General features: G+C 41.9%; 3 protein-coding genes across 3 annotated transcripts; 1 reads left to right on the top strand and 2 right to left on the bottom strand.

Moving 5' to 3' along the window:
* Nucleotides 1-341: 341 nt before the first annotated feature.
* On the bottom strand, nucleotides 342-4,262 carry sdf2 (stromal cell-derived factor 2). The gene is made up of 3 exons (XM_044042506.1): nucleotides 4,017-4,262; nucleotides 2,466-2,662; nucleotides 342-2,196 (listed from the first exon to the last, which is right to left on the bottom strand). The coding sequence occupies exons 1-3, from the start codon at nucleotides 4,198-4,200 to the stop codon at nucleotides 1,897-1,899; spliced, it is 681 nt and encodes a 226-aa protein (XP_043898441.1). The 5' UTR covers nucleotides 4,201-4,262; the 3' UTR covers nucleotides 342-1,896.
* Nucleotides 4,263-4,546: 284 nt separating this feature from the next.
* Nucleotides 4,547-19,505, top strand: supt6h (SPT6 homolog, histone chaperone and transcription elongation factor). Its single transcript, XM_044042418.1, has 36 exons — nucleotides 4,547-4,671; nucleotides 5,879-5,989; nucleotides 6,074-6,235; nucleotides 7,296-7,369; nucleotides 7,499-7,679; nucleotides 7,784-7,865; nucleotides 8,015-8,270; nucleotides 8,396-8,497; nucleotides 8,605-8,808; nucleotides 8,916-9,058; nucleotides 9,152-9,297; nucleotides 9,438-9,542; nucleotides 9,703-9,983; nucleotides 10,128-10,282; nucleotides 10,584-10,779; nucleotides 10,937-11,076; nucleotides 11,194-11,311; nucleotides 11,404-11,480; nucleotides 11,565-11,700; nucleotides 11,794-11,931; nucleotides 12,233-12,400; nucleotides 12,489-12,616; nucleotides 12,810-13,017; nucleotides 13,101-13,248; nucleotides 13,352-13,494; nucleotides 13,590-13,730; nucleotides 13,866-14,061; nucleotides 14,187-14,332; nucleotides 14,398-14,490; nucleotides 14,616-14,729; nucleotides 14,828-14,952; nucleotides 15,206-15,318; nucleotides 15,405-15,482; nucleotides 15,573-15,751; nucleotides 16,748-17,049; nucleotides 17,531-19,505. The coding sequence occupies exons 2-36, from the start codon at nucleotides 5,890-5,892 to the stop codon at nucleotides 17,721-17,723; spliced, it is 5,271 nt and encodes a 1,756-aa protein (XP_043898353.1). The 5' UTR covers nucleotides 4,547-4,671; nucleotides 5,879-5,889; the 3' UTR covers nucleotides 17,724-19,505.
* Nucleotides 19,506-20,017: 512 nt separating this feature from the next.
* Nucleotides 20,018-24,946, bottom strand: LOC122779850 (ras-related protein Rab-34-like). Its single transcript, XM_044042500.1, has 11 exons — nucleotides 24,841-24,946; nucleotides 24,201-24,338; nucleotides 23,080-23,171; nucleotides 22,746-22,811; nucleotides 22,532-22,633; nucleotides 22,393-22,457; nucleotides 22,242-22,293; nucleotides 21,430-21,511; nucleotides 20,985-21,075; nucleotides 20,763-20,870; nucleotides 20,018-20,366 (listed from the first exon to the last, which is right to left on the bottom strand). The coding sequence occupies exons 2-11, from the start codon at nucleotides 24,246-24,248 to the stop codon at nucleotides 20,314-20,316; spliced, it is 759 nt and encodes a 252-aa protein (XP_043898435.1). The 5' UTR covers nucleotides 24,249-24,338; nucleotides 24,841-24,946; the 3' UTR covers nucleotides 20,018-20,313.
* Nucleotides 24,947-25,124: the final 178 nt, after the last annotated feature.

The raw sequence follows: 25,124 nt of genomic DNA, 5'->3' as shown, positions 1-25,124 counted from the left end.
CTGGAGTTTTCCTGTAAAACAGTGCTGGGATCAGCGCACCCGCTGAAACATGAATAATAAGAGGTATGGTTCAAACACAAGTGTGAATAGCCTCACAGCCGATGCACCCAGACCCCATTAACTGCCACATAATGAACCAAAACAAGCCATTAGGCGGACAAACAAGGCATTGTGCAAAATGTAATGGTCAGGGAACAAATGATTAGCTTGAGTCTGTTCTCATCTTTGTGGGTTAAATTAGGGGTTTGGGTCTTGTGAGGCAATTCCAACATGCTTAATAATTATGTTGCATGAATTAGCGGTGTTGTAGTGGAAGTGATCAAGTGGAGAGAGCCGTCTCATTGCATAAAAGTGTTCTTTAATATGAGGTATTCCTTGCAGGTTTGTTGTTTGTATAAACCTCTGAAACCAAGTTTGATCCGACACATAATGCGTACACGACATACACGGACATGAATGTAAAAACACCTCGACCCAGCACTTAACTGCTGACACAAATACTTAAATACAAGCAGGATCCAGTTCAGTGATGTCATTTGTGTAAAGAAAACAAAAAAAGAACAAACCACCACAGACAAAATTGTTTAGTCTCTCACGTCACTTAGTGCAGAATCTTTTTTTTTTTTGGAACTGAACTGAATCTGACTCAAAGGAAAAATGTATTTACCATCGTAACACTGCTTATGATTGCTTGAGTAAACACCATAGAAATATGTTTCCACAGGTTTAAAATGATCCACAATGCAAACACCTACTTCATTTTAAAAAAAGCAAGGCAAAGGCACTAGTGTAACAATGTGTTTCCTAGTCTAAAAAACGTGACTTAACTTAAATGTGCTGATCTGGAAAAACTCTGTAGTGTCACTGCTACTAGATACTAGTTCTTTAACCATTAGGAACAGCTAAGAAGATAATACTTTTTGTTCTTTTTACACCTTTGTAAAGGTGAATTAAAAGTGTGAACCAAAAATAACACTGGTGAAGTGTAGTGTAGCTGCTGGATCTCTGACGCAGTCTTTTCAGATTGATCTCCACACCATACAAAGTTGACATGGAGTGGATGTTGAACTCACGATACATGGCCAACACTGACAATAATATAATGTATCATTCTTTAATACAGAGTACAGGATTTGGAGGAGTTGTCTGCCCTTTGCGCTGCAGTCAACTTCTCTTCATTTTAACCTCATTCCTGTGATAAGCTCCACTGCGAGGAGTCATTAAGTCGTGACGAATTGGCGGGGAAATCTGTTTAGAGCACTGTATATTTTTAAATATAACAAAATCAAAATTTGGTGCCCATGTATATCGAACAACAACTTCCCTCCCCTACTGTGGATATGTATCTGAAAACACTACTGAGAATCAGAGAGCTTTGAGTGGACTCATTACCAGATGATGTAATTGTTTTACCCTGATCCATGACAGACTTTGGCACAGTCTCTTCAAGAGATGACAGTCATAAGGTTAATGAGAGAGAAATAATGAGACGGGAGAGTCGGGGACAGAGATGCATCTGGAGGCCACTGGTAAAGATGCAAACAAGCGAGAAGGGAAGGAATATGGAGGAAGCCGGAAGGCCTGAACAATTCATTAAAGTATTAAAATGATAAAATGGCCAAGTGCAATATCCAAACTGCAGGAGCAGCAACTTTTGCTTATAAAAAGTGAATATTTCACATTCTAATATTAAAAATTAAAAAGGCAACCACATATCATATTCTCCAGATGTTGGTATTGATCCTTTTAATCAAAAGCTCCATTAAAATCATGGCTCATATTGCAGTACGATTTAAAAAAAATTAAATTTTTGTTTGTTCTTTTTTGCTTATTGTTCAGCCTTGCAGACAGTGAGGAGAAATAAGAAGAGAAAGAAAGAAAAAGAAAAAGAAAAGATCAGAATTCCGTGTGTGGGTGGCTGTAGTCTCGGCTGCCCGCCAGGCTCTCGCTGGGCTTCATGAAGATGCCCTCCATCGCCTTCCACAGGCTGTGCTGGGTGGGGCCCAGCATGGCATGGACCTCCCTCTGACCGTGGATTGGCCGCCCGTACTGCTCCCCTGTCACCGACAGCAGTGCTTCGGTGGCCTTGTGGCGGAAGCGGACCGCCTCCTCACGTTTCCACACAGATCCGCCACACTGGACTGTCCACTCGTCCAGGTGGTCTCCTTCCCCCTCCTCACCAAAAGCACTCACCTCCTATGGCCAAATGAGAAAAGAGATTAGGAGACAAGGAATAAAGGAGAGAGTAAGGGAACCTGTTGAAAGCCTGCTCTTTTTTGTACTACCAGACAAATATTTGTTGTTGTTTCTTTTCTTCTATTTTGTGTGTCCTCAGCTTTTACACCTGAGGACACTAGAATCAAAGCCTTTAGATATTAACATTTACTACATGAATAAGACATCACTAAACACCAAACCCTGCCGCTGTCTCTGAGGGTAAGGATTATACTGCTTTCACCACCCACCTGGTTAGAGGACAGCGGCGAGGCGAAATAGTGGCTGTGCAGGTTTCGACCCGTGTTGACATGGGTGAGGCGAATCGTCTGACCACACTGTACTGGAGTACCGCGCTGGCAGAAGGCGTCACTTGTTCCACGGACACTCCAGTAGCTGTTGCTGTCTTCCACTGCAGTGACCCCTGTTACAGACTGCTGCCCACTACCTGTCTCACACACATAAATACAGACAGTGAGCAGAGGACATTACAGAGATGCTGAAGAAAGGCAGCAACGAGAGCAGAGGTGTTACCTAGAACAAGTAACTTTACTTTTACGTTTTTTTACAACGCTTATATTGTAGATTTTGTATGTAACACAAATATTTCCCCAGTTTTGGGATCAATAATGGACATCTGTCTATTTGTGTGCTGTCTTGTGACGTTTGTATACATTTTTTTGGATGTTTTTTTTTAAATCCCAAACAATAATTGGTTTTGGGAAGTCGAAGCAAGACAGAACACCTGTGTGTGAATGACACACAGGCATGAGACAGGTGGTACGGTGAAGATGCAAGGAATAGAGGTAGTGAAAATGAGGTGAAGAAGAGAGTGCCGGCAGGTTGGAATGGGTAGAGAGGAGTGTCAGGGTTGATGTGTGACAGAAGGATAGCAGCAAACATGAAAAGGGAGGGTTTACAAGATGGTGGTGAGACCTGCTATGATGTAATGTCTTGGAGACAGTGGCCCTGTCAAAAAGACAGGAGTTGGAGCTGGGGGTGGCAGAGCTGAAGATGCTGAGGTTTTCTTTGCGAGCGACCAGGATGGACAGGATTAGAAATTATCGTATTTGAGGGCCAGCTTAGTTAATACAGTTTGGAAATAAAGTAAGAGAGTCAAGGTTGGTCATGAGCAGAGGACATGAATGGAGCAGCCAGAAAATTTGAGGAATGGAAGTATTTTGTTACATTGCTCTACTCTGTTGTTTTGTAATTGCTTCCAATAAAGAACGATGGAGCTGCCAGGCAATAGGAAAAGAGGAAAACATCAGAGAAGGTTCATGATTGCTGGTAAGGAGGACAGTTGGTGTAACAGAAGAGGACACAAGGCATAAAAGGTAAATCTCAAAGGTAAGTCTCCTTGACTCCCTACATTCAATAGTTGTGTTTGAAAATAAACACAAGAAAACAGGCCTGAATGGTCTCAGCATTGATGGGCGGGGTCAAAGGAATGTCGGCTTTCATGACTTTAATGCCTCTGATGACTTTGATGCCTCTGATGACTTTGACGCCTGTGAAGACCTGGACAGACAGACGTCCATTGAATAAGTAAATTCACTCTTATATACTTATATATAATAACAAGCTTGTTTTCAACCATATTTATCTACAAGAAGAAAACTATTTAAAGGTATCCAGTGAATGTGAGCATGATGTATGTTTTTGTTGATCAGTTATGGCTTGCTAATGCACGTATACATAATAAATCTGAAAAAAATATTAGTTACAGTTGCGTAAGATGGTAGACGACGCTAATGTCAATAAACAGCTTAAAAGTGGATTATCATTTCAGGAAAACTCACCGGAGCCGTATCGGACGTCGTGTGAGTGTAGTCTGACGTTGTGCTTAAGATTTAACAGTTTAACGACTGATCCGCACGTCACAAAACTCAGTTCCGTACCGAATGAGAGTCCAAGTATAAAAGAAAACAATACGAAAACGATTGGTGGGTCGTGTAAGAGAAACCCATAGTGTAATTTACCCATTCCGACTAAAACCAAAACCACTTACAGCTCCCGCACAGCTCACAGAGATGTGTATTATTTACGCTACGTCATCAAGGAGGTGCCTATCGTTGTGTGCCGGTTTTGAGACAGCGCCCCCTAACGGCTCGGAGTTCACTATAATAGATTCCAACATTTTTTACGTTTATCTGGTGGCGTACGTTTCATTTTATATGCCGTTTTTTTCGTTTGTAAAAGATTGACATCATCGTCACAAAATGTCAACGTTGTCGTCTTATTTTGTTGCTTCGTTTTGAACACCAATGTGAACCGGCAGAGGGCGTTACTTTGCTGTTCAAAAGGTTGAGATTTCCCTCTCTGCATCCCGGAATTGTCATCACGCTGCTTGCTCTCGGCCATTTTTACAAGTACAAGCTCCCCGAAACACAAAACACAACACTGTCCCACCATCACTTGACATTTTTTACGGGATATACCGCTGCGGCGAGACGTGTAAGTTTATTTTCACCTTGGTCAGCGGGGTGTTTATACTGTTCTGTTTGGCCAGCAGTCGCAACTAGGTAATGCGAGTACAGAAGGCTGTTGTTCCATTGCAGCTAATGCTAAGCTAACGCAGGGATGTGTTGCAAGCTTTAACTAAGACATTAGCAATTGGCTTAGAGGCCTCAGTTTGTTTTTGCGGGATTGGTGTTTGGGTTGGCCGCTTAGACATTGCGATGCACCGCATGGCTATAGGGGGGAAACGTGACTGCGTAGATGGAACAGGCGCTCGCTAGCTCACTCGCATCGTCAACAGTGGCTGTAGCCTAGCTAGTGTTGCTAACGCCAATACGAAGACGATTCAACGGACTATATGTTCAGGACCGATAGCATACCAGCGACATTGAATATACCAGGAGAAACTCAATCTGTTTGACAGGGTCAATATGTATATTTAGTCACCACCGTCCATATCTTGTATGTTCGCATTGCGACATTTTCAGGGAGATTTCTTTTCTCAGTTTTTTGTTTTTTTAAAAAAAATATTGTTCTGGGGGTTTTGTTTCACAGATTACTATGTTCACAGTAATATGTTCCACTTGAACCCCGAATTGTGCCTTGTGATTTTTAATTGGCGGAAAGACATTGCCTTCTAAACCAATGTTGGTGACATGAAGGTGTGGAAGACTGAGGACTGAGTCTTTAGACTTATCAGTTTTGGAAATATCGTCAGATGTGAGTGATGTTTAGATCTTCACCTGCTGCTTCCTCTGACGTTGCAAATACTGGATCTGTTGTATTTCTTCTTTCACATTCAGGAACGTTTTGATGTTTACATATATCTAGATTAAATGCAACTCTGACATTGAAAGATTAGTTGAATAAAGCCTTTCACCAGGGTCATGCCTAAGTCACCCTTTAAGCATATTTTCAACCATATATTATGCAAACTTACAGAACTTTGGTTTGAGTTATGCAGAACATGGGGGTTGTGTCAAGGTGGTCAAGGGTCAGACAGTGATAATTTATAATATTGAAGTTGCTGGTATAGTTAACTTTACTCCTCGTGCATGCGACAACTGTATGAAAAATACTATTACAGCATAGTTTTTACCCATATAATATGACTGTTTTGTCTTGGTAGAACACAGAAATGCTCTCAATGACTTTGAGAAAGTCTATGAACAGTGCCTTGAACATATTTTTTCTTTATTTTAAGGAGCAGCAGTCATGTCAGACTTTATTGAGAGCGAGGCTGAGGAGTCGGAGGAGGAGTTTGAAGAGAAAGACCTAAAGCCTAAAAAAACTCAAAGGTTTATGGAAGAAGATGGTAAGATTTGAAGCTTTTCATTTGGGGTGCACATATTTGCAGTGGAGTTGCATGATGATTTGACTACTTGTTGTTTCTGAACAGATGAAGAGGAAGAGGAGAACACAGAGGATCAGGATGAGCGGGGAAATTTACGTGGACTTATTGATGATGGAGATGAGGAGGAGGAAGAAGAAGCTGAAAAAAGTGGGAGTGCAGCAGCGAGTGACTCAGAGGAAGAAGTGAGGCATCGGCGTAAAAAGCGAAGTAAGTGGGTGCTTTTCTAACAACGGCGTAAAATTTAGTGGCATCTTGCAGTCAGGTGGAACCAACAGAATAACAACTTTTTCTCACGATCCTCCCTTTCCAAGTGTGGAACTATGTGGGTTGATTTCTGTCTCTGCACAGTGAGCATTCATGCAGCGTACTCGCTCACGCTACAATGCCCTAGTGACAGGTACATGTAGAGGAAAGGTGTTTATCAGGGGTCTGCCTGCTAAAAGCTGTTTGCACTAATGTTACGCCTGCCTGCCAAGGATGTTAAAAACGTGAATGCGAATTTTTACTGGTGCTGCTGATAGCTAGTCCGACTATGATATATTTTTGTGAGCTAGTTTTGAGTGCAACTGTACACTGAAGCAGCACAGAACATTAACACTTTTACTGGAGTTACATGTGGGAAAAGGGTTTATTATAAAACTGTAATGTGAGTTATTAGACTATGTTGGACTGAAGAAATGCTGTAGTTGGTTACAGACAGACCTACCTATGAAATTATTCAGGTCTCGATTATGTTTGCTGGTCTCGGGGGGACTACTTTAAAGTGGTCCTGTAAGTGCTTTTCTTGGTATCTCAGCACTATTCTGTAATACTGTAATTATGTACCACTATATGCAGTATATTACATATCATTATGGTTTCCTGGGTGTTGGTTTTGACATGGACTCTGCTGATCAACCTATGCCTGGCATCTGTCTGGCAGGTAAAACAGCAGCTGCCTCCTTGCCTTGTTCCTCTGTTTTAAGCCCCATATGTCATGGAGCAAGACACACACATGCTACATTAACCTGTGCGATGTTGCATAAAACATTTGTATTTTTTTTTTAAAATGTCATGTGGAACAAAGTGAATTTGTTGTTTAAGCTTTATTTATGTGTTGTTGAGCACAATTATAAATAAATTATGATCTATACCAGATTAACAGCTGACAGATCTAAATTTTGTTAGAAATGTGTCTAATGTAAACTTGTGTCTCATAAAAGTCTGTGGTAGAACTGTAGCTTGTCTTTAAGTTGTTTCTTTTGACTGAGACGATTCCACTTTGCAGATTATGATGACTACCTGGATGACGATGATCTGGACCTCATTGAGGAGAACTTGGGAGTTAAAGTGAAAAGGAGGGTAAGAATCATTTCTCATTTGCAGTAAAAAAAAATTAGTTTCTCACATTATGCCTGACTTCCAAGATTCCATATCATATTTGTACATTTAGCTGTGCTCATACTGTACCATCTCCTTTTTGTGTTACAGAAGAAGAAATATGATCGTGTAAAAACACTGGACGACGATGAGGAGGATGATGATGAGAAGGACTTGATCGCAGATGAGATCTTTCATGGGGATGCAGAGGGTGAGCTGGAGGAAGGCGAGGCTGTGGATGAGCCCCTCCAACATGCAGATGATGACGAAGAAGGAGAGGATGAGGAGTCAGGTGGGTCAGAGTGATGTTTTAGATCTGTGACTTGTGGAAACACAGAGAAAGATTGTAAAATAAAGGAGATTGTTGGTTTTTAAATGTATGCTTTTGTTCAACAGATATAGACGATTTTATTGTGGATGATGATGGCCAACCCATCACTAAAAAGAGGGGCAAGAAGTTCTCGGGATACACAGACGCGTGAGTGTTATATTTTATGCAGTATACTTACTGGTGTTTGAAGGATTGAAAATAATGATCTGAATCCGCAAATAAGGAGGCATTAAGTGGTACAACGAAAGATGCATTATCACTGCCATTTGTCTTATGCGGTGTTCATCGCCCCACAGAGCTCTCCAAGAGGCCCAGGAGATTTTTGGTGGCGACTTTGATTTTGCCGACTTCGATGCTGACACCTACGACCAGGGCGAGGAAGAGGAAGAGGACCAGGATGAGGAGGGCTGGGATCGACCCAAAAAACAGACAAAGAGGAGGCAGGGGAGGAAGAGCATCTTTGAGCTCTACGAGCCCAGTGAGCTGGAAAGTAGTCACATGACTGACCAGGACAATGAGATCCGCACTACAGACATGCCTGAGAGGTTCCAGGTGTGTGATTTTGTTCATCTGGTAACCCTATGTATTGTCAGTTATATCCTGAAATCCCATCTCCTGTTCTTTTTCTGATTTTGTCATTTTGAGTGGCTATTTTGACTCTACGTTTTGCCTCATAGTTACGAGCCATCCCTGTCAAACCTGCCGAGGATGATGAGCTGGAGGAGGAAGCAGAGTGGATCTTCAGACATGGCTTCTCTACTCTTACGATATCCATGCAGGTATGACATTTTGCCATACAGACTTTAAAGCAATACACACACACACAAACAACTGTAACTTTATTTTAACTTAACTTTAAATTTGTTTTGTATGTAATCCAAAACAGGAGAGCACAGATTATCTCGACAGAGGAACAACCACAAACTTTAGCAGGAAAGGACCCAGCACCATTGCCAAAATCAAAGAGGCCCTCAACTTCATGAGGAATCAACAGTTTGAGGTTCCATTCATAGCTTTTTACAGAAAAGAATATGTGGAACCCGAGTTAAACATCAACGACCTGTGGAAGGTGTGGCAGTGGGATGAAAAGGTAAAGGTTTGATTACTCTTGCTTGCCAATGAACGACACCGTTTGGGGTCAATGTGATGGAATTATCCCTCTAATTGACACACACAATTTTGGCCTCTGCCCATCAGTGGACTCAACTGAGGAATCGGAAGCAGAACTTGACCCGCCTGTTTCAGAAGATGCAGGCCTACCAGTTTGAGCAGATCTCTGCTGATCCTGACAAACCTTTGGCTGACGGCATCCGTCCTCTGGACACTGCTGACATGGAGAGGTAGGTTTTAGCACTGGAGGAATGTGTTTGGGTCTTGAGATGATCAAACTCTAAATCCATATGTTCTTGATGATTATTGATAACTTTCTACAGGCTGAAAGACGTGCAGACTCTTGAAGAGCTGGGTGATGTGTACAACCATTTTCTGCTCTACTATGGGCGAGACATCCCCAAGATGCAGAATTCTGCTAAGACCAGCAAGAAAAAACTCAAGAAGATCAAAGAAGTGTCAGAAGATGGTAAGATGATTTTGAATTGATCATATCATTAGATGTTGGATGTTACCGCACAAGTCTTCAGAACTAACTGAAACAGCTTTTCTGTCTAACAGATTATTTACTATTTGATTAATGTTGATGGGCTGTTTTCATTTTCATAGGTGAAGAGGAATTGGAGGTAGAAGAAGAAGAAGATCAAAAAGGACCTGATCTCAAGTTGGCATCTCGTAGAGATATGTACAGCATCTGTCAGAGTGTAGGACTTGGTTAGTCAAAGCTTTTTATGATGTAGCACACATTCTCAGTGTTTTAGTGTAAATAACACATGTTGTCTTCAGTATTTTCTACTTCTACTGGACTGTGATTAGTAACAGCCCAAAACCTGCATTTAAACATTGTTTCCACCTTGTTCCCTCCTTACTGCAGATGGTTTGGCTAAAAAGTTTGGGTTAACTCCAGAACAGTTTGGAGAAAATCTGAGAGACAGTTACCAGCGTCACGAGACAGAGCAGTTCCCTGCCGAACCCGTGGAACTGGCCAAAGACTATGTGTGCAGTCAGTTCTCCGCTCCAGAGTCTGTACTGGAAGGAACCAGGTACATGGTGGCCATGCAGATTGCCCGGGAACCTCTGGTCAGACATGTTCTCCGACAGACCTTTCAGGAGAGGGCAAAGATCAACATTAAGCCAACCAAGAAGGGCAAAAAGGTATTTCCTCACAGACATTTGGAAAGCACAAAAACATGTACAATAAAATCCGAGTTAAGCAGGTGATTTTTTTTTTCTGAACTTGCAAAATCTCTGTTGATTGCCAATCTTACTTAACCATGCAAATGTATTTCCGTTCTATAGGAGGTAGACGAGGCTCATTTTGCCTACTCCTTCAAGTATCTGAAGAACAAACCTGTGAAAGAGCTGAATGGGGATCAGTTCTTAAAGATGTGTCTGGCAGAGGAAGAGGGACTGCTTTCAATTGACATCTGTATTGACCTTATAGGGGTCAAAGGGTAAGTTCAGTGACAACAAAAAAATAAGGGAAAGGTCTGTGTTATATTGTCAATCTACTGAGCCTGAACCTCCTCGTTCCTGTTAATGCATGAGCACAGGCAGATGAGTTATACACTGTTAACAAACTGGTGAGCTAAATTTTGTAGTTTGTTAGGCCTCCTGAGTTTTAATTTATTAAAAATTTAAGCTGCAGCATATTCTTTCTCCAAATACTTGTTAGGTGTATTAAATGTAACAATTAAAGTATGAAGACACTGTTGTTTTTTTTGCCTCTTCATATTTCTGTGTCTTTCCCCTCAGATTCGCTGGGGACCAGACATACTTTGATGAGATCAAGCAGTTCTACTACAGAGATGAATTCAGTCACCAGGTGCAGGAGTGGAACAGGCAGCGAACTTTAGCCATTGAGAGAGCTCTCACTCAGTTCCTCTATCCTCAGATGGCTAAGGAGCTCAAGAGGAAGCTCATAACTGAGGCCAAAGAGAGCATTGTCAGGGTAATTTGTGATTTGTCTTGCTACTGCATTTTTCATGAACATTTTGCTCACATTGTCATCTCACATCGAGTACAATAATTGCTCAATCATGTGTTCATTTAGTTTTGATGACTGTCTTAGCCTCAGAACTCCCAATAAACTCCCTTTCTTCTTGCAGTCCTGCTGTCGCCGGTTGTATAACTGGCTTAAAGTGGCTCCTTACAGGCCAGATCAGCAAGTTGAGGAAGATGATGATCTGATGGATGAGAGTCAGGGCAAAGGCATTCGGGTACTGGGTGTAGCCTACGCACCGAGCAGGTATAGGTCCCCTGTTTTGCCCCATTATAGCTATGTTTTTGTGTAAAAATAAACCTGCATAGATAACATAGTTATTAAACAGTATTGTTGCTTTCCAACACACTTTGCTTTTGACAGAGATACACCAGTTTTCTGTGCTCTGATCAATGGGGAAGGAGAAGTGGTGGACTTCCTGCGTCTGCCCTACTTTATGAAGAGGAGGAATGCCTTTAGGGAGGACGAGAGAGAAAAGAAGGTACAAGTTGTTTAATTCAGTGCAGTCAAAATGTGCTGTTGGGAAAACCTGTAAGAGAATACCTTATGGTGTCTTGTGTGTTTCATTCTTAGGCTGCTGACATTGAAACTCTCAAGAAGTTTCTATCCAGCAAAAAGCCCCATGTGGTAGCTGTTGCCGGAGAAAACAGGTAATAATTTTTCCATGTGAAATACATGATACAATTTGCAAATACAGGGGAGTCAAATTGTAAAAATCAAAAATATGTTTGCAGAGATGCCCAAATGATCATGGAGGACATCAAGAGGACAATCAGTGAGCTTGAACAAGAGTCCTCTTTGCCTGCTGTGGGAGTGGAACTTGTTGACAATGAATTGGCCACATTGTACATGAACAGCAAAAAGTCAGAGGTAAACACCTCATCATAGCGTACACGGACACATCTCTGTAAATGGCAGTCAACGGTAGATCCAAAATTAACCGACTCTGCACCGTCTGTGTAGGCTGATTTCAGGGATTACCCTCCCTTGCTGAGACAGGCTGTGTCGATAGCTAGAAAGATCCAGGATCCACTGATGGAGTATGCTCAGGTCTGCAGCACTGACGAAGACATTCTCTGCCTCAAGCTACACCCGTTACAGGTGAGAGATGGATGGAAAAACAGGATTTGTTGACTTTTTATTTACTTATGTCTGTGTTATTTGACCTGGGGTCTGATTTTTTTAGTGTTCCAACCTTTATTTCCCTGTGGAATCACAAAGAAACATTACATAGTGCAAGCTGAAAACAGCCAATCAGCAAGTGGATATTATGTCAAAAATATAACCTGCTACCTCTCTAAACCTTTGATTAATAATTGCTATTAAAACCAAATTTAGTGATTTAACTAAGAGGACTCTGTACATATGTATCTTCTGAACAAATCTTCTTTTCTTATCTCAGGAGCACGTGGTGAAGGAGGATATGCTCTCTGCTCTTTACTGTGAATTCATCAATCGTGTCAATGAGGTTGGAGTGGACGTAAACAGGGCCATCGCCCATCCTCATACTCAGAGCCTTGTCCAGTATGTCTGTGGTTTGGGGCCACGAAAGGGCTCCCACCTCCTTAAGGTTAGAACATGTGCTGCGGCCATTTACGTGAGAGTAAAGTGCCTCATCCACCAACCTCATGACTAACGTGGACATTGTCTTTGTTCAGATCCTGAAGCAGAATAACACTCGTCTGGAAAACAGGACCCAGTTGGTCACAATGTGCCACATGGGACCAAAGGTTTTTATCAACTGTGCTGGTTTCATCAAGATTGACACTGCATCACTTGGAGACAGGTTGGTACCTTACAGGGGGTCTGGTACATGCTCTTGGCACTTTTTATCAAGCATGTGAAATAATGTTTTTGTTGTCTTTTTTTACTATTGGGAATGAAGTGTATTAGTGCTTAATCCACTAATGTCACACAAGACTGTGATATATCACTGGGCCTGTTCGAAGTAATATTAAATCAGTTTTGCTCTAAAACAGTACGGACTCCTACATAGAGGTTCTGGACGGCTCTCGAGTCCACCCTGAGACGTATGAGTGGGCTCGTAAAATGGCCGTTGATGCCCTCGAGTATGATGAGTCGGCAGAAGATGCTAACCCAGCCGGAGCTCTCGAGGAAATCTTGGAAAATCCAGAACGTCTCAAAGATCTCGACTTGGATGCCTTTGCTGAAGAGCTGGAGAGACAGGTCAGTTTGTGTGATGCTGCTTTGACTGTAATACACCATTTCACAACTCTGTCAAACTTATTCTTGTGTTCTGTGCTCTGTAGGGTTATGGCAACAAGGGAATTACACTATACGATATCCGTGCTGAGTTGAGCTGCAGGTACAAAGACCTGAGAGTTCCCTACAGAGTTCCCAACACTGAAGAGGTCTTCAACATGCTCACCAAGGAGACACCGGAGACCTTTTATATCGGTACTATACACTGCATTGAAGCAAACACATCAATCTATCATTGTAAACCACGATGGCATGTGTAGATGATGCTTTTTGTCTGTTCTTGGTTTTCCTCTTCCAGGCAAGCTGATCACCAGTATAGTGACTGGTATCGCTCACCGGCGGCCTCAGGGTGAGAGCTACGACCAGGCCATACGTAATGACTCCACCGGGCTGTGGCAGTGTCCCTTCTGCCAGCAGGACAACTTCCCAGAGCTTAGCGAGGTACCAGACATTAGACATTTCTGTTCAGCTTAATATTTGTAAACATCTCAGACTCTGACCTCTAAACATCAGCGTTTTCTTTTTTTCTTCTCTAGGTGTGGAATCACTTTGACAGTGGTTCTTGTCCTGGTCAGGCCATCGGGGTGCGCAGCAGATTAGATAATGGCGTCCAGGGATTCATTCCCACTAAATTTCTTAGTGACAAAGTAGTCAAACATCCTGAGGAAAGAGTAAAGGTGAGGTCCTTCTTGTCCTGTGCTACTTTTCTGTTGTTTTTTTTTTAATATCACAGGCAAAAGTTTATGACAGTTAAATTAAAAGGTCTGTGACTTCTTCCGTGCCACTCATTCCTCTTGCCTCTCTTACTCCAGGTTGGTATGACGGTGCACTGCCGCATCATGAAAATCGACATAGAAAAGTTTAGTGTCGACCTCACGTGCCGCACCTCAGATTTGATGGACAAGGCCAACGAGTGGAAGCTTCCTAAGGACACCTACTACGACTTTGACACAGAGTCTGAAGACCAAAAGCACGACGAGGAGCTCAAAAAGAAACAACAGCGAACACGTTAGTATAACACAAGAGTTGGCACACAGCCCTGCTTTTGAAAAATTCTGTCTCTAAATACACGTCGTTTGTCCAAAAATACTTCCACAACATTTTTTTTACTTACATCCACTCCCTCTCTGCAGCATATATTAAGCGTGTGATCGCCCATCCCAACTTCCACAATATTAGTTTCAACCAGGCAGAGAAAATGATGGAGACTTTGGACCAGGGAGACTTGATCATCAGACCCAGCAGCAAGGGAGAGAACCACCTCACTGTCACCTGGAAGGTAAGGAGCGGGAATGTGTTTTATATGACACATTCAACTGTCTAACTCTAACTGATATTTCATAGGTGGCCGATGGTATCTACCAGCACGTAGACGTGAGAGAAGAAGGCAAAGAGAATGCGTTCAGCTTAGGGCACACACTCTGGATCAACACTGAGGTAAACTGTGTTATCCAGTGTTGATGTATGTCGTTTTATCAAATATGCAGGACATCTGTAATGACACATTTGCATCGTGGCTGTTGCTGCTTGTTCTTTAAGAGGTTGTTTCCCCCCCCACACAGGAATTTGAAGATCTGGATGAAATCACTGCTCGGTATATTCAGCCTATGGCAGCATTCGCCAGGGACTTACTCGGGCACAAGTACTTCCAGGACTGCAATGGGGGAAGCAAGGAGGTGTGTTACTCCTACTGTGGGAAACGCGATTTGTGTTTGTGTTTGGGCAGGAGGAGTAGGAGGTCTCATTTTTTCCCCTTTTGTTCTCACTCTGAAAGAAAATGGAGGAGATATTGGTCCGGTCAAAGAGAGAGAAGCCCACCTTTATTCCTTACTACGTCTCAGCTTGCAAAGACTTGCCTGGGAAGTTCATATTGGGCTACCAGCCTCGCGGAAAACCACGGTGAGCAGAAGTGTTTATGTCTCTTCTTTTAACTCTGTACTCACTGTATTGTTGCTCCTGGTAGAAAATATAGAGTGAGTTTTTTTTAAAATGTATATGTTGATTTTTCTCACAGAAAGCACAGAAACTGCTGTTCTACTCTGTAATCACCCCTCTAAAAGTTATTTTTTTATTAGAAATGTATTGGCTTGCTTAACAAGATTATTTACATTACGTGCAGAACTAATGTCAGCGCACCAATTTCTTGTTCTAGGATCGAGTACGTGACCATCACCCCAGACGGCTTCCGCTACCGCTCGCAAATATTTCCTTCAGTAAACGGACTATTCCGTTGGTTCAAAGACCATTATCAAGAGCCTGTACCAGGTAAAGCAGCGGTGTACTTACTGTTTTTTTTATTACATCTGTTGAAAGATATTGTGGATGATTAACAAATATTCATTTTTTTTAAGGCATCACTCCCAGCAACAGCAGTAGAACAAGAACACCTGCGTCCCTAAATGCCACCCCAGCCAATATCAACATTGCAGGTGCGCCCCCTCTCTCGTATCCACAGTCTCAGCATGTGTGGAGGTGTAAAAATATGATACAACGTTCTAATATATTCTGCCCTCCCCTAGACCTGACACGAGCTGTCAACGCCCTCCCACGCAACATGACCTCTCAGATGTTCAGTGCCATCGCTGCTGTCACGGGCCAGGGCCAGAACCCTAACACCACGCCTGCTCAGTGGAGCTCCAGCCAGTATGGCTACGGAGGCAGCACGGGAGGAGGAGGAGGGAGCTCCTCTGCTTATCATGTGAGTGGCGCTCAGTTTGGCAGTATTGTGTGTGGTGATTTCATCAAAACCTTTGAGCTCAATGTAAATCAAGGGAACCGAGAGATCTGGGTCTCCAGTATATAGCCTCACAACTGAATATTTAGAGGCTTTGACCAATCAGAGGGCAGTTCTCATATTGGTTGTTACATACAGATTCAGTATGTGGCTGAAACAAGCCACTTAAAGATATATGATGAGTAGCCTTTCTGCATTCAAATATCTAAAATGAATGACTAAGACTAATGTTTTATGCGTTTTAAGAGCAGATTAGAGAAAATGACGAAATATTTTGCGCTTTTGTTTGCGCTTATCTTTTTATTGCTTTTGCAATTTTATTAGTATGGCATCAAATGTTTTTTGATTGAGAGACTTTCAAACAACACTTTTCACGAAGCAAGCAACACTTGAACTATGAATTAAGCGAACAAAAGTCAACCACATGAAACAAAATACACAGGTTGCAAATAAATTATCCATTTATTCATTAAAAAATATTTTTATGAAAATACACTTTTTTCTTGTATTGATCAGAAGTTTGTTTGCTTCAACTCTTTTGCGTTTGCACTCCCTCACTCCCGCACAGGTTTTTGTTTGCGATTCATAGTCACTTAGGCTTGGAGTCGCTGTCCGCCTGGAACTCCTGACAAAATAATCCTATCTCTAGTGTTAACAAACTAGATACTTTTATTATTATTTTAATTATTCTGTCGGATGTCGACGGGGAAAACTTAGAAAACAAGTTCCAGACAGACAGACTCCAAGCCTGTGACTATTTCCGGTCCATTGAGCTGTTGCTCTAAAACTCAGTTGTAGGCAGCTTCCTAAGCCCACCCCTATCTAATTCCATAAAACTCCATACTGTGTATTTAAGCTGTAAATGAATAGCAACATACACATGCATTAGATCATGGGATGATGGCAAATATGAGGCTTTGAAGATGCCCATTATCATTTCTTCCACCATTTCCACTGCAGGTTTTCGCCACACCTCAGCAACCCATCGCGACACCCTTGATGACGCCAAGCTACTCCTACACCACGCCGAGCCAGCAGGCGCTGGGCACACCGCAGTACCCCAGCTCCACCCCACAGTCGTCACACTCTCACACGCACGCCCACCCGCACATACCACACCACAGCCACCAAGGCCCTCACAGCAGTCACCACGGCCACTCGTCCGGCACGCCGTCTTCCTCCACCTCCTCCAGAGGACGGACGCCGCAGCAGCAGCAGACACCGCAGCAGCAGCAGCAGCAGCAGACACCGCAGCAGCCAAAGTAAGTACACGGGGAGTGTCTGTGCCTTATTTTGATGTGCTCTCATCATCCTACATAGTCCCACCAGAAAAACAAGGTCTTAATTGGTATTGGTAAAATCGATCTTTCAACGGTCTTCAAAATGTTCACACACTGTTTTAAATGATTTACCAGCTGCTTCTCACAGTAAATCACATAGATCAGGATAGTGGAACGAACAAAACAGCGCTTGAAGTAGATATTTTCCATGTTTTATGTTCCACATTTTAGCAAAATTGTTCATAAACCTTGCATTTTTGTTTAATGTTAAATTGGTCTTAAATGTCTTCCCAAGTGGCGTCAAAAAGTCCCAAAACATCTTGAATGCAACTGCTATGTCTTCGTAGTTCCTGCTATTTGTTTTTACCGCCTTTAGATGGCACTGTTTTCACAGTTATCTGTGCGTTTAAGTCCTAAGCAGCCACTTATACACCCTCCCTCTCTGTTCTCCCCGTCCTCCCAGGGCAAGTGGAAGCAGCAACACCGCGGTGGACTGGGGCAAGATGGCCGAGCAGTGGCTGAAGGAGAAAGAAGCCGAGGGGCGGAAGAAAGTACAGAGGATGACGCCGCGACCGTCGCCCAGCCCCATGATCGAGAGCACGCCCATGTCCATCGCCGGAGACGCCACACCCCTGCTGGACGAAATGGACCGATAGGACAAGGAGGTGGGCAGGGAGGCATTGCCATACGCTCCCTCACCCTACCTCCGTTACTGCTGCTTCATCTGGAAAACCTTTGAACGTCATCTTTTCCCACAACTACATCAGCTCCTTTTTAATCATGCGTCCACTTAGCTGGAGGCCACTCCGTGTTCTCTTCACCTCCTCATCTCGTAGCCAAACGTTTAAGTCTGGTGTCATCCAACTTACTCGTCGTCTTGTGATCTGAAAGGTTTCACCTTCCTCATCACCCAGCCTCTCTCTGGCTGCTTAGTATTTTGTATTATCAGAAGATCACTGTATTTATCATGCAGATCATGTCGTTACAATGACAAAAAAAAGACAGCAGTTGATTATGGGATATGGACCCAAACACACACACAACTTTGTCAGACGAGCTGTCCTGCTATCATTATTTTTGGAGTTGCTTTTAATTTGATCCAAAACTGTTTTTTTTTGACCGAGGGGCAGAGTTACAGTTCCACAGTCCATTTAACTGAATTTAATTTTTATGTCTGGAATGTGTCGGAATGAATAAAGACTGTCGTCGTTTTTTTTTTCCTATCAGTTTGAATCTCAATCTCAAAGCTTCTGCTCTTCACATCTGTCAAGGCAAACACGTGCGCATGCGTGACTGCACACTGCAAACACTTAAATAAGCGAAATCACCTTTAAGCAGAGTCCTTCGTTTCTGCTGAAGTTTCTCGTACCCGAGCCTGTGCTTGTCGTGTCCACCTCATGCTGTATTATTATTATCATCATGATCTGCCGATGTATTCTGTATATTGCCTCTTTCATTTCCACATTGAAAGCAAAGCTTCTTAGTAACGATATGTAATAACTGCATATTTTCCAAGTGAAAGCCACTCGCTATGTCCAGCAACTGCCCATGGCAGTTAAGACGGTCATTTTAGTGAGGTGAATATTTCATCTATAACTTTATAAAGTTATTGATCTCCTAGTACACTGCTACTAAGGTTTAGACCTGAACTGAAGTTTTTCCAAAGCTGCAAAAATACATCGTCGTGCATCACCGACCCTTTTTCACCTCAGGTATTTGTCTACATGAAATAGAAGGACATTAATTAAGGTTCCACTTCAGTTTTAAGAGAGCCGTCTTGTATGTTGTTCAAGTGAAAGGGAATATTACGCGGAATATGAAACTTCAACCTGAAAAGGCTTAAAGTTTCCTGCGTTTTCTGGATGTGTTCCAGTGAGATCATCTTACTGTGTGGTCATGATAACATTGCAAAAATGATCTAAAAATCTAAAGACGACCTGAGACTTGCAGAGTGCTGTAAAACATTTTCTCCAACTGCAACACTATCAGCAGACGTTACTATCACACAGACTACCTACCCTTGTTTATATCCCAAACTGTATAATAATAATAATAAGACGGACTGCACGCAACAGCTTCAGTAGAGTGAATATATTGTTAAAAGGCATCTTGTGTTTTGTCATGCAGCATTCTTTTAGGCCACGTCATCCCCTCTTTGATGTATGCATCCCAATCTCTGTCCTCTTCTTCTGTGCCACAGTACAAACGAGCAGCACTGTAATTTAAACGTGTGCTTGATTCTGCTGCAGTGTGCAAAAGTATTATGGTTTCATAATATGCTATTTTGTTTTGTTTGTTAGTTGGTTGTTTTATGTGTTTTTTTGGAGTAACTTGCCACGTCAATTGCCAGATTAAGATATCGCATCTTGGTTGGTGACAGAAGAGGAGCGATGCCTTTTTCTAACTGTGATCCCTTTAATAAAAGTGTTAATATTAAACCTGACGTCTGTGCACGCTGATGTCGGGAAGCACATATACTGTACATACACATACATACATGTATATACATATGTATAATTGAGATTTTTTTTGTTAAATTGGAGATGAGAGGGAACCCACGCCAAGTGCAGGCTCACGATGATGATGATGATGATGATGATGCACTTCCTCCATTTTCTTCTGAGCATGAAAATCAATTTGTTTCCTTTTTGTCAGAAGAAGCTGTTTTAGGGGGTTTTCCCCCTGCAAACAATCACTCCATTTTCCCGATCATGAGAATCCTGTCAGAGGAGACAGAGAGAGACAGTTCAGGTCATGGGAGCCGCTGTATGTGTCACATTAGCAGCTCACAGTCACATGACAGGAGGTCGAGTGAGGAAAAGTGAAAAGATGACTTTAGGTCTGGTCTCACTGTCATTTCAGGGAGGAGAAAGAAAAAGAAAAAAAGCTCAGACAGACAAATGTTTATAAAATCAACCAAGTGCAGTTTAATAAAAGATGGAGATGGAGATTGGTTTTTTTGCAACGATAGCACATCACAACGCTTTATTTGTTGTAGTTCTGTACAAACCAGCAGTGCACACATTCCTGAGAAGACACTGTGGACACTGTTCACTTTACAGCCGTGATGTCAAACCCACAGCGTGGATCATCCGTCATTTCCTCTCAGGCCGTCTGCAGACATATTAAAGCATCACTTTTTAGCTGTTTAACGGGCTCTAGTCACGATGGTGAATCCATACGTTCAGTTTCACGTTGCTGTGAGATCCACTGCACGTCCAGGTGTTTGTCACGCTCTCTCTCTCCTCAGCAGCAGTTGGGTTTCCTCTTGGCTGGCGTGTGGTTGGTCTCTGTGAGTCCTGGGTGTCACACAAATATGTTTCATGTCTTTTTAAACGTTCAGACACACGACGTGAGCTGGTGTGGTGCATTTAAATGAGGCCGGAATTATCTCACACTAATAAAATACTCATACTAACACACCTACGCACAAAGATGTGCACTTTGAAACCTGTTCAAATCACTGTTTTTGATGCATCATGACACAAACTTGGCAATTTAAGGCTTAAAGGCTTTAAAAAGTCATTACTGTTTGATATGTGTGATGAGGACCGGTGTTGGTTTAAAAATTAATTAATTAAAAAAACAGTCAGTAGCAAACTGTCATTGTTATCAGTAATTATCCATAGGAGACACAGTAGGTGTCATGTGATGAAGATAAAAGTCAAAGAAACAGCTGTCCTTTGACGACTCACTGATGATGTCGCCAGCGTTCCTCGACCCGTTCTTCTCGAGCTCGGACAAAACGCTGGCCTCAAACGTCAGAGAGGCCACGCGTAAGAAGAAATCTCTGATGCCGTCTCCTGCGACAACAACAACAGCGTGGAGAGGACATCATCATCATTCGGTGGGAGGAAGAAAAGGTTTCTTAGACGCGTTCTTGTTCTTGTTCTGGTTCCTGCGTGTTCGACTCTCACCTGACTTTGCAGACACGGCCCAGTATTCTGCTTTGATTTCCTCAGAGAGTCTGATCGCCTCCTGCTCGACCTTCGCCAACTGTTCTGGATTCTGAGGAGTGAGACAATTAGACTTAATGAAGTCAAATGGCAGTTCAAAACACATTTTTTGGACCTTTTATCTAATTATCCTAGAACCCATAGCTGTAGATCAGTACAGTAGAGTAAAGTTCAAATACTTTAATTTAGTACATAATTCATGATATTTATATTTCTAGCAACTTTAACTTTTACTCCACTACATTTCCTCTAACTATCTTTGTTACTCGTTACTACCAAATAAAATCACAGGAAGATACATGGGGTTGCTCAAGTGTCTTGCTCAGGGACACATATGAGACTAGTAGAGCCAGAAATAGAAGCCACAACATGTACATGTTTAGTCATTCCATATAATCACACTCACACTCAGGTCCTTCTTAGTACCAACGAGGAAGAGTAAAACACTGGACGGGTCGTTGTCCTTCATAGCGTCCTCTAGCCACTGCCTACACACACACACACACACACACACACACACATGCAGAGAGATGAAAATAAAAACTAGAGTAATAAATAAAATAATAACTGAACTGAAAACTGAATTGTGTGTTTATAAAACTAACTAAAATGGTAGCGAAAAGATCCTAAGTTTTGTAACTTAATTTCTTACATAAGTCTTTTGGGTATGACAAGCGCACTCGGACAAATTCACTCATTTACGTAGGGTGTTGAGTTGAGGCCATGGCTTTTTCCCACCAAGTTTCGGGAAATTCGGTGGAACTCTACAGAGCTACAGAGCCCTTGAGCAAAGCATGGGTCCGGGAACTATGAAAATATTGCATTTTCCACAGACCTGACCTCCATGCCAAGTTTCAAGAGTCTTTATACACGTTAACCCGCTCAAAAGTGACCGCAAATCCACGGATATACAATAACTAGCTCAAACGTGCTCGGACGATTTCGTCCAATGGCTGACTTCTGGGTGGGCGGGGCAAATGGAAGTAAGTTAGAAATTAGTTTGGAATCATGAGAGCAACAAGTGCACCAAGTTTGGTTAAAATCGGAACAAAGACGTGCGACTTAGACACGATAGAAGAAGAAGAAAAAAATAGCATTTAAATTTTTTTGCAATTTTGCAAAAACTCTCTCTGCGTCAAAAACTTGAACTTTTACATTTGTAGTGACACAATAATGAAGTTATTGATAGTAATCAGTGAGTAATGAGATGTCCCTTACCTGGCGTGTACCAGTGAGCTCACACTGCTCAAGTCAAACACCACTATGATGGCTGGAGAAACGTTAAAAAAAAAAAAAAGAAGAGACAAACACGTGTTATCATGTGAACGTGTGAAAGGAAAGGTGCGGCATCAGCAGAGCGAGGTTTCACCTTGTGCTCCTCTGTAATAGGTGGACGCGATGCACTTGAAGCGCTCCTGACCTGCTGTGTCCCACCTGAAATACACCCAGTTAATCCTGCATCTAAACAAACAAACAAACAAACAAACTTAGTTTGGCTACATACTCACAACTGTAAACTGAAGGGAACGCCAAGCACTTCAAAACGCTCCATCTCAAAATCCACACCTATGGTCGCTTTGTAGTTCTTATCAATTTCACCTTTACAGAAACTGACAGGAAGAAGAAGAAGAAGAGAGGAATATTTGGGATTTTTAGTCTTAATTTCCCTATAAATCATATTCTGTGTATAAAAAGTGACACTAGATCATCAATTCTTCTTACCTGCTGATGAGACATGTTTTTCCAACGGAAACATCTCCCACGACGATGACTTTGGCGATATTAAAGCTGCACGTGAGAAGACAACAACCTAAATGCATGTTACGAGTTGTCTTGCAACTGGAAGGTTGTGGGTTCAATTCCTGGCCCTGCTAGTCTATGTGTGACCCCATGTTGAAGCGTGTGAATGGGTTAAAACTGTAGTGTCTAGAAAAGCGCTATACTATAAATACAGACCGCTACCACCTCTCCATCTTCTTCTTCTGATTTTATTTGGTAGCAACAATAACAAAGATAGTTAGAGGAAATGTAGAGGAGTAAAATTAGAGTATCTTACCTCACTGTGTCTGACTTCTGCACGCGACAAACAGCCTTCACCTGCGGGTGGAAACTGTCTTTGGTGTGCAGCGCTGCATCTGGACTAAAACACTGGGGAAAGAAGTGGGTGAGAGGATGATGGGGGTGGTGAAAACAAGGCATAGTGTTATTAATGCTATTTCTAAACATCTTTTTTAAATAGGAAGAAAAAGTGGGTCATTATTAGGACGTCAGCTATGACACTACATAAAAAAAAATAATGAGTCATTTGCTACAAACAATCTAATTAATGCAAATGTGAAGTAAAACATGACAAATCAGAGTATCGATGCAGTCGCAACCTTAAGACATTTTAACAGCATTCAAACAAAATTAACGTCAGAACAAGAGAGTAGTACGGTGGCTCTGAAGACCCAACTTGTCGCTTTTACATTCGTGTTGTTGATTTTGCGGCTTTTCCGTTTGGTTTGTGGCTTTTGCACTTGTGTTGTGGCTTTTGCGGCTTTTGCATTCGAGATTTTTGTGGCTTTTGCTCCTTTTGCATTTGAGGTTTTCGTGGCTTTTGCATTTGTGGCTTTTGCATTTACATTGCGCTTTTGCAGCTTATGTGGCTTTTGCACTTGTGTTGTGGCTTTTTGGCTTTTGCATTTGTGTTGTGGCTTTTTTTGCTTTGTGGCTTTGCATTAAGGTTGTGACTTTTCTTTTGCAGCTTTTGGTGTTGTGGCGCTTTTGCATTTGCTTTTGCAGCTTTTGCATTTGTGTTGTGGCTTTTATGCTTTTGCATTTACATTGTGGCTTTTGCAGCTTGTCACTTTTACATTTGTGTTGTTGATTTTGTGGCTTTTGCACTTGTGTTGTGACTTTTGCAGCTTTTGCATTTGTGTTGTGGCTATTGTGGCTTTTGCATTTGTGGTTTTTGTGGCTTTTGCATTTGCGGCTTTTGCATTTGTGTTGTGGCTTTTGTGTTTTTTTGTGGCTTTTGCATTTGTGCTTTGGCTTTTGCTGCTTTTGCAGCTTTTGCATTTGTGTTGTGGTTTTTGCGTTTGTCAATGCAATGCCCTCTGAAGTGATGTGATGGAAACGTGTATGTGTGTGTGTGTGTGTGTGTGTGTGTGTGGGTGTGTGTGAGATATCACTAACCTTAGGGAGCTGAGTAATAATCCGGTCCTTCTTCACGGGTGGAAACATGCTACGACAGTGGCTCACACACTCTTTCACCTCCTTTTTTTTTTGTTCTCACCTCTCCTCCCACAAAAACCAAGACACATGAACCAACGTCTGTGAAAACACTCAAATGTTAAAAACAAGCTTTTAACACATGTGTACACAAATCTATTAACTTTTGCTTTAGACACCGGGAACGATTTGATTTATTTGAATTATTTGACATTTTCAATATTCTCTTAGGTGGTTTGAGAAATTCTTTCTGCAGCATTTATACAACGAAACATCTACAGCCACAAGAATAAGAACACAACAGTCCTACAACAGTGTGTGTGTGTGTGTGTGTGTGTGTGCAATCATTATTTGATCACATGATGATGAGACAGAAAACTAAACCATAATGAATGACACATTCTTCAGGATGCTCCAGGAACTAACAAATACCTCAATATACATATATTATAATAATAATAACAATAATAATAATAATAATAACAATAATAATAATATTTTGCAGCAACACTTGAACACTGCTTGAAAATGACACAAGAAAAACAAAAGTCACACGCAAAAGTCAAATTTCAAATATTTAAGAGTGATTTTTAAATGATTTTACCTGGAAGTACAGGATGGAACAAAACGATGAAGAATGAGGAGTGACTTTGAGCCTGTAGATGTGAACAGAATATTCCTAACTCTGCCGAGAAAAACAAATCTACTTTATAAAATGACGCCTTTTTTTTCTCAGCACAGACACAAGCTGTGAATAAGCGTGAGCTGTCAAACAGCGCCGTCCTGTGGCCACAGGATATTATTGCTCAACTCTTTTTTTTTCTTTCTTTCTTTTTTTTAAATACACAACCAGTAGAAAATTAGATTCACATATAAACTAATTAAAAT

The sequence above is a fragment of the Solea senegalensis genome, linkage group LG13 (genome assembly GCF_019176455.1).
Source record: "Solea senegalensis isolate Sse05_10M linkage group LG13, IFAPA_SoseM_1, whole genome shotgun sequence".
In the NCBI taxonomy this organism is placed as follows: Eukaryota; Metazoa; Chordata; class Actinopteri; order Pleuronectiformes; family Soleidae; genus Solea; species Solea senegalensis.
This window is presented reverse-complemented; position numbering and strand designations above follow the sequence as displayed.

Bases quoted from the DNA above. Each gene is read 5' to 3' on its own strand.
- sdf2 (XM_044042506.1), bottom strand. From the start codon at position 4,200: ATGGGTAAATTACACTATGGGTTTCTCTTACACGACCCACCAATCGTT. The intron at 2,663-4,016 runs GTGAGTTTTCCT...TGTGTGAGACAG, and splicing joins CGACGTCCGATACGGCTCCG to GTAGTGGGCAGCAGTCTGTA. The intron at 2,197-2,465 runs GTGGGTGGTGAA...ATTTGGCCATAG, and splicing joins CGCCGCTGTCCTCTAACCAG to GAGGTGAGTGCTTTTGGTGA.
- supt6h (XM_044042418.1), top strand. From the start codon at position 5,890: ATGTCAGACTTTATTGAGAGCGAGGCTGAGGAGTCGGAGGAGGAGTTT. The intron at 7,866-8,014 runs GTGAGTGTTATA...ATCGCCCCACAG, and splicing joins TTCTCGGGATACACAGACGC to AGCTCTCCAAGAGGCCCAGG. The intron at 14,062-14,186 runs GTTAGTATAACA...CCCTCTCTGCAG, and splicing joins AAAGAAACAACAGCGAACAC to CATATATTAAGCGTGTGATC.
- LOC122779850 (XM_044042500.1), bottom strand. From the start codon at position 24,248: ATGTTTCCACCCGTGAAGAAGGACCGGATTATTACTCAGCTCCCTAAG. The intron at 22,812-23,079 runs GTAAGATACTCT...TCTCACGTGCAG, and splicing joins CAGAAGTCAGACACAGTGAG to CTTTAATATCGCCAAAGTCA. The intron at 22,458-22,531 runs GTGAGTATGTAG...GGTGTATTTCAG, and splicing joins GTTCCCTTCAGTTTACAGTT to GTGGGACACAGCAGGTCAGG.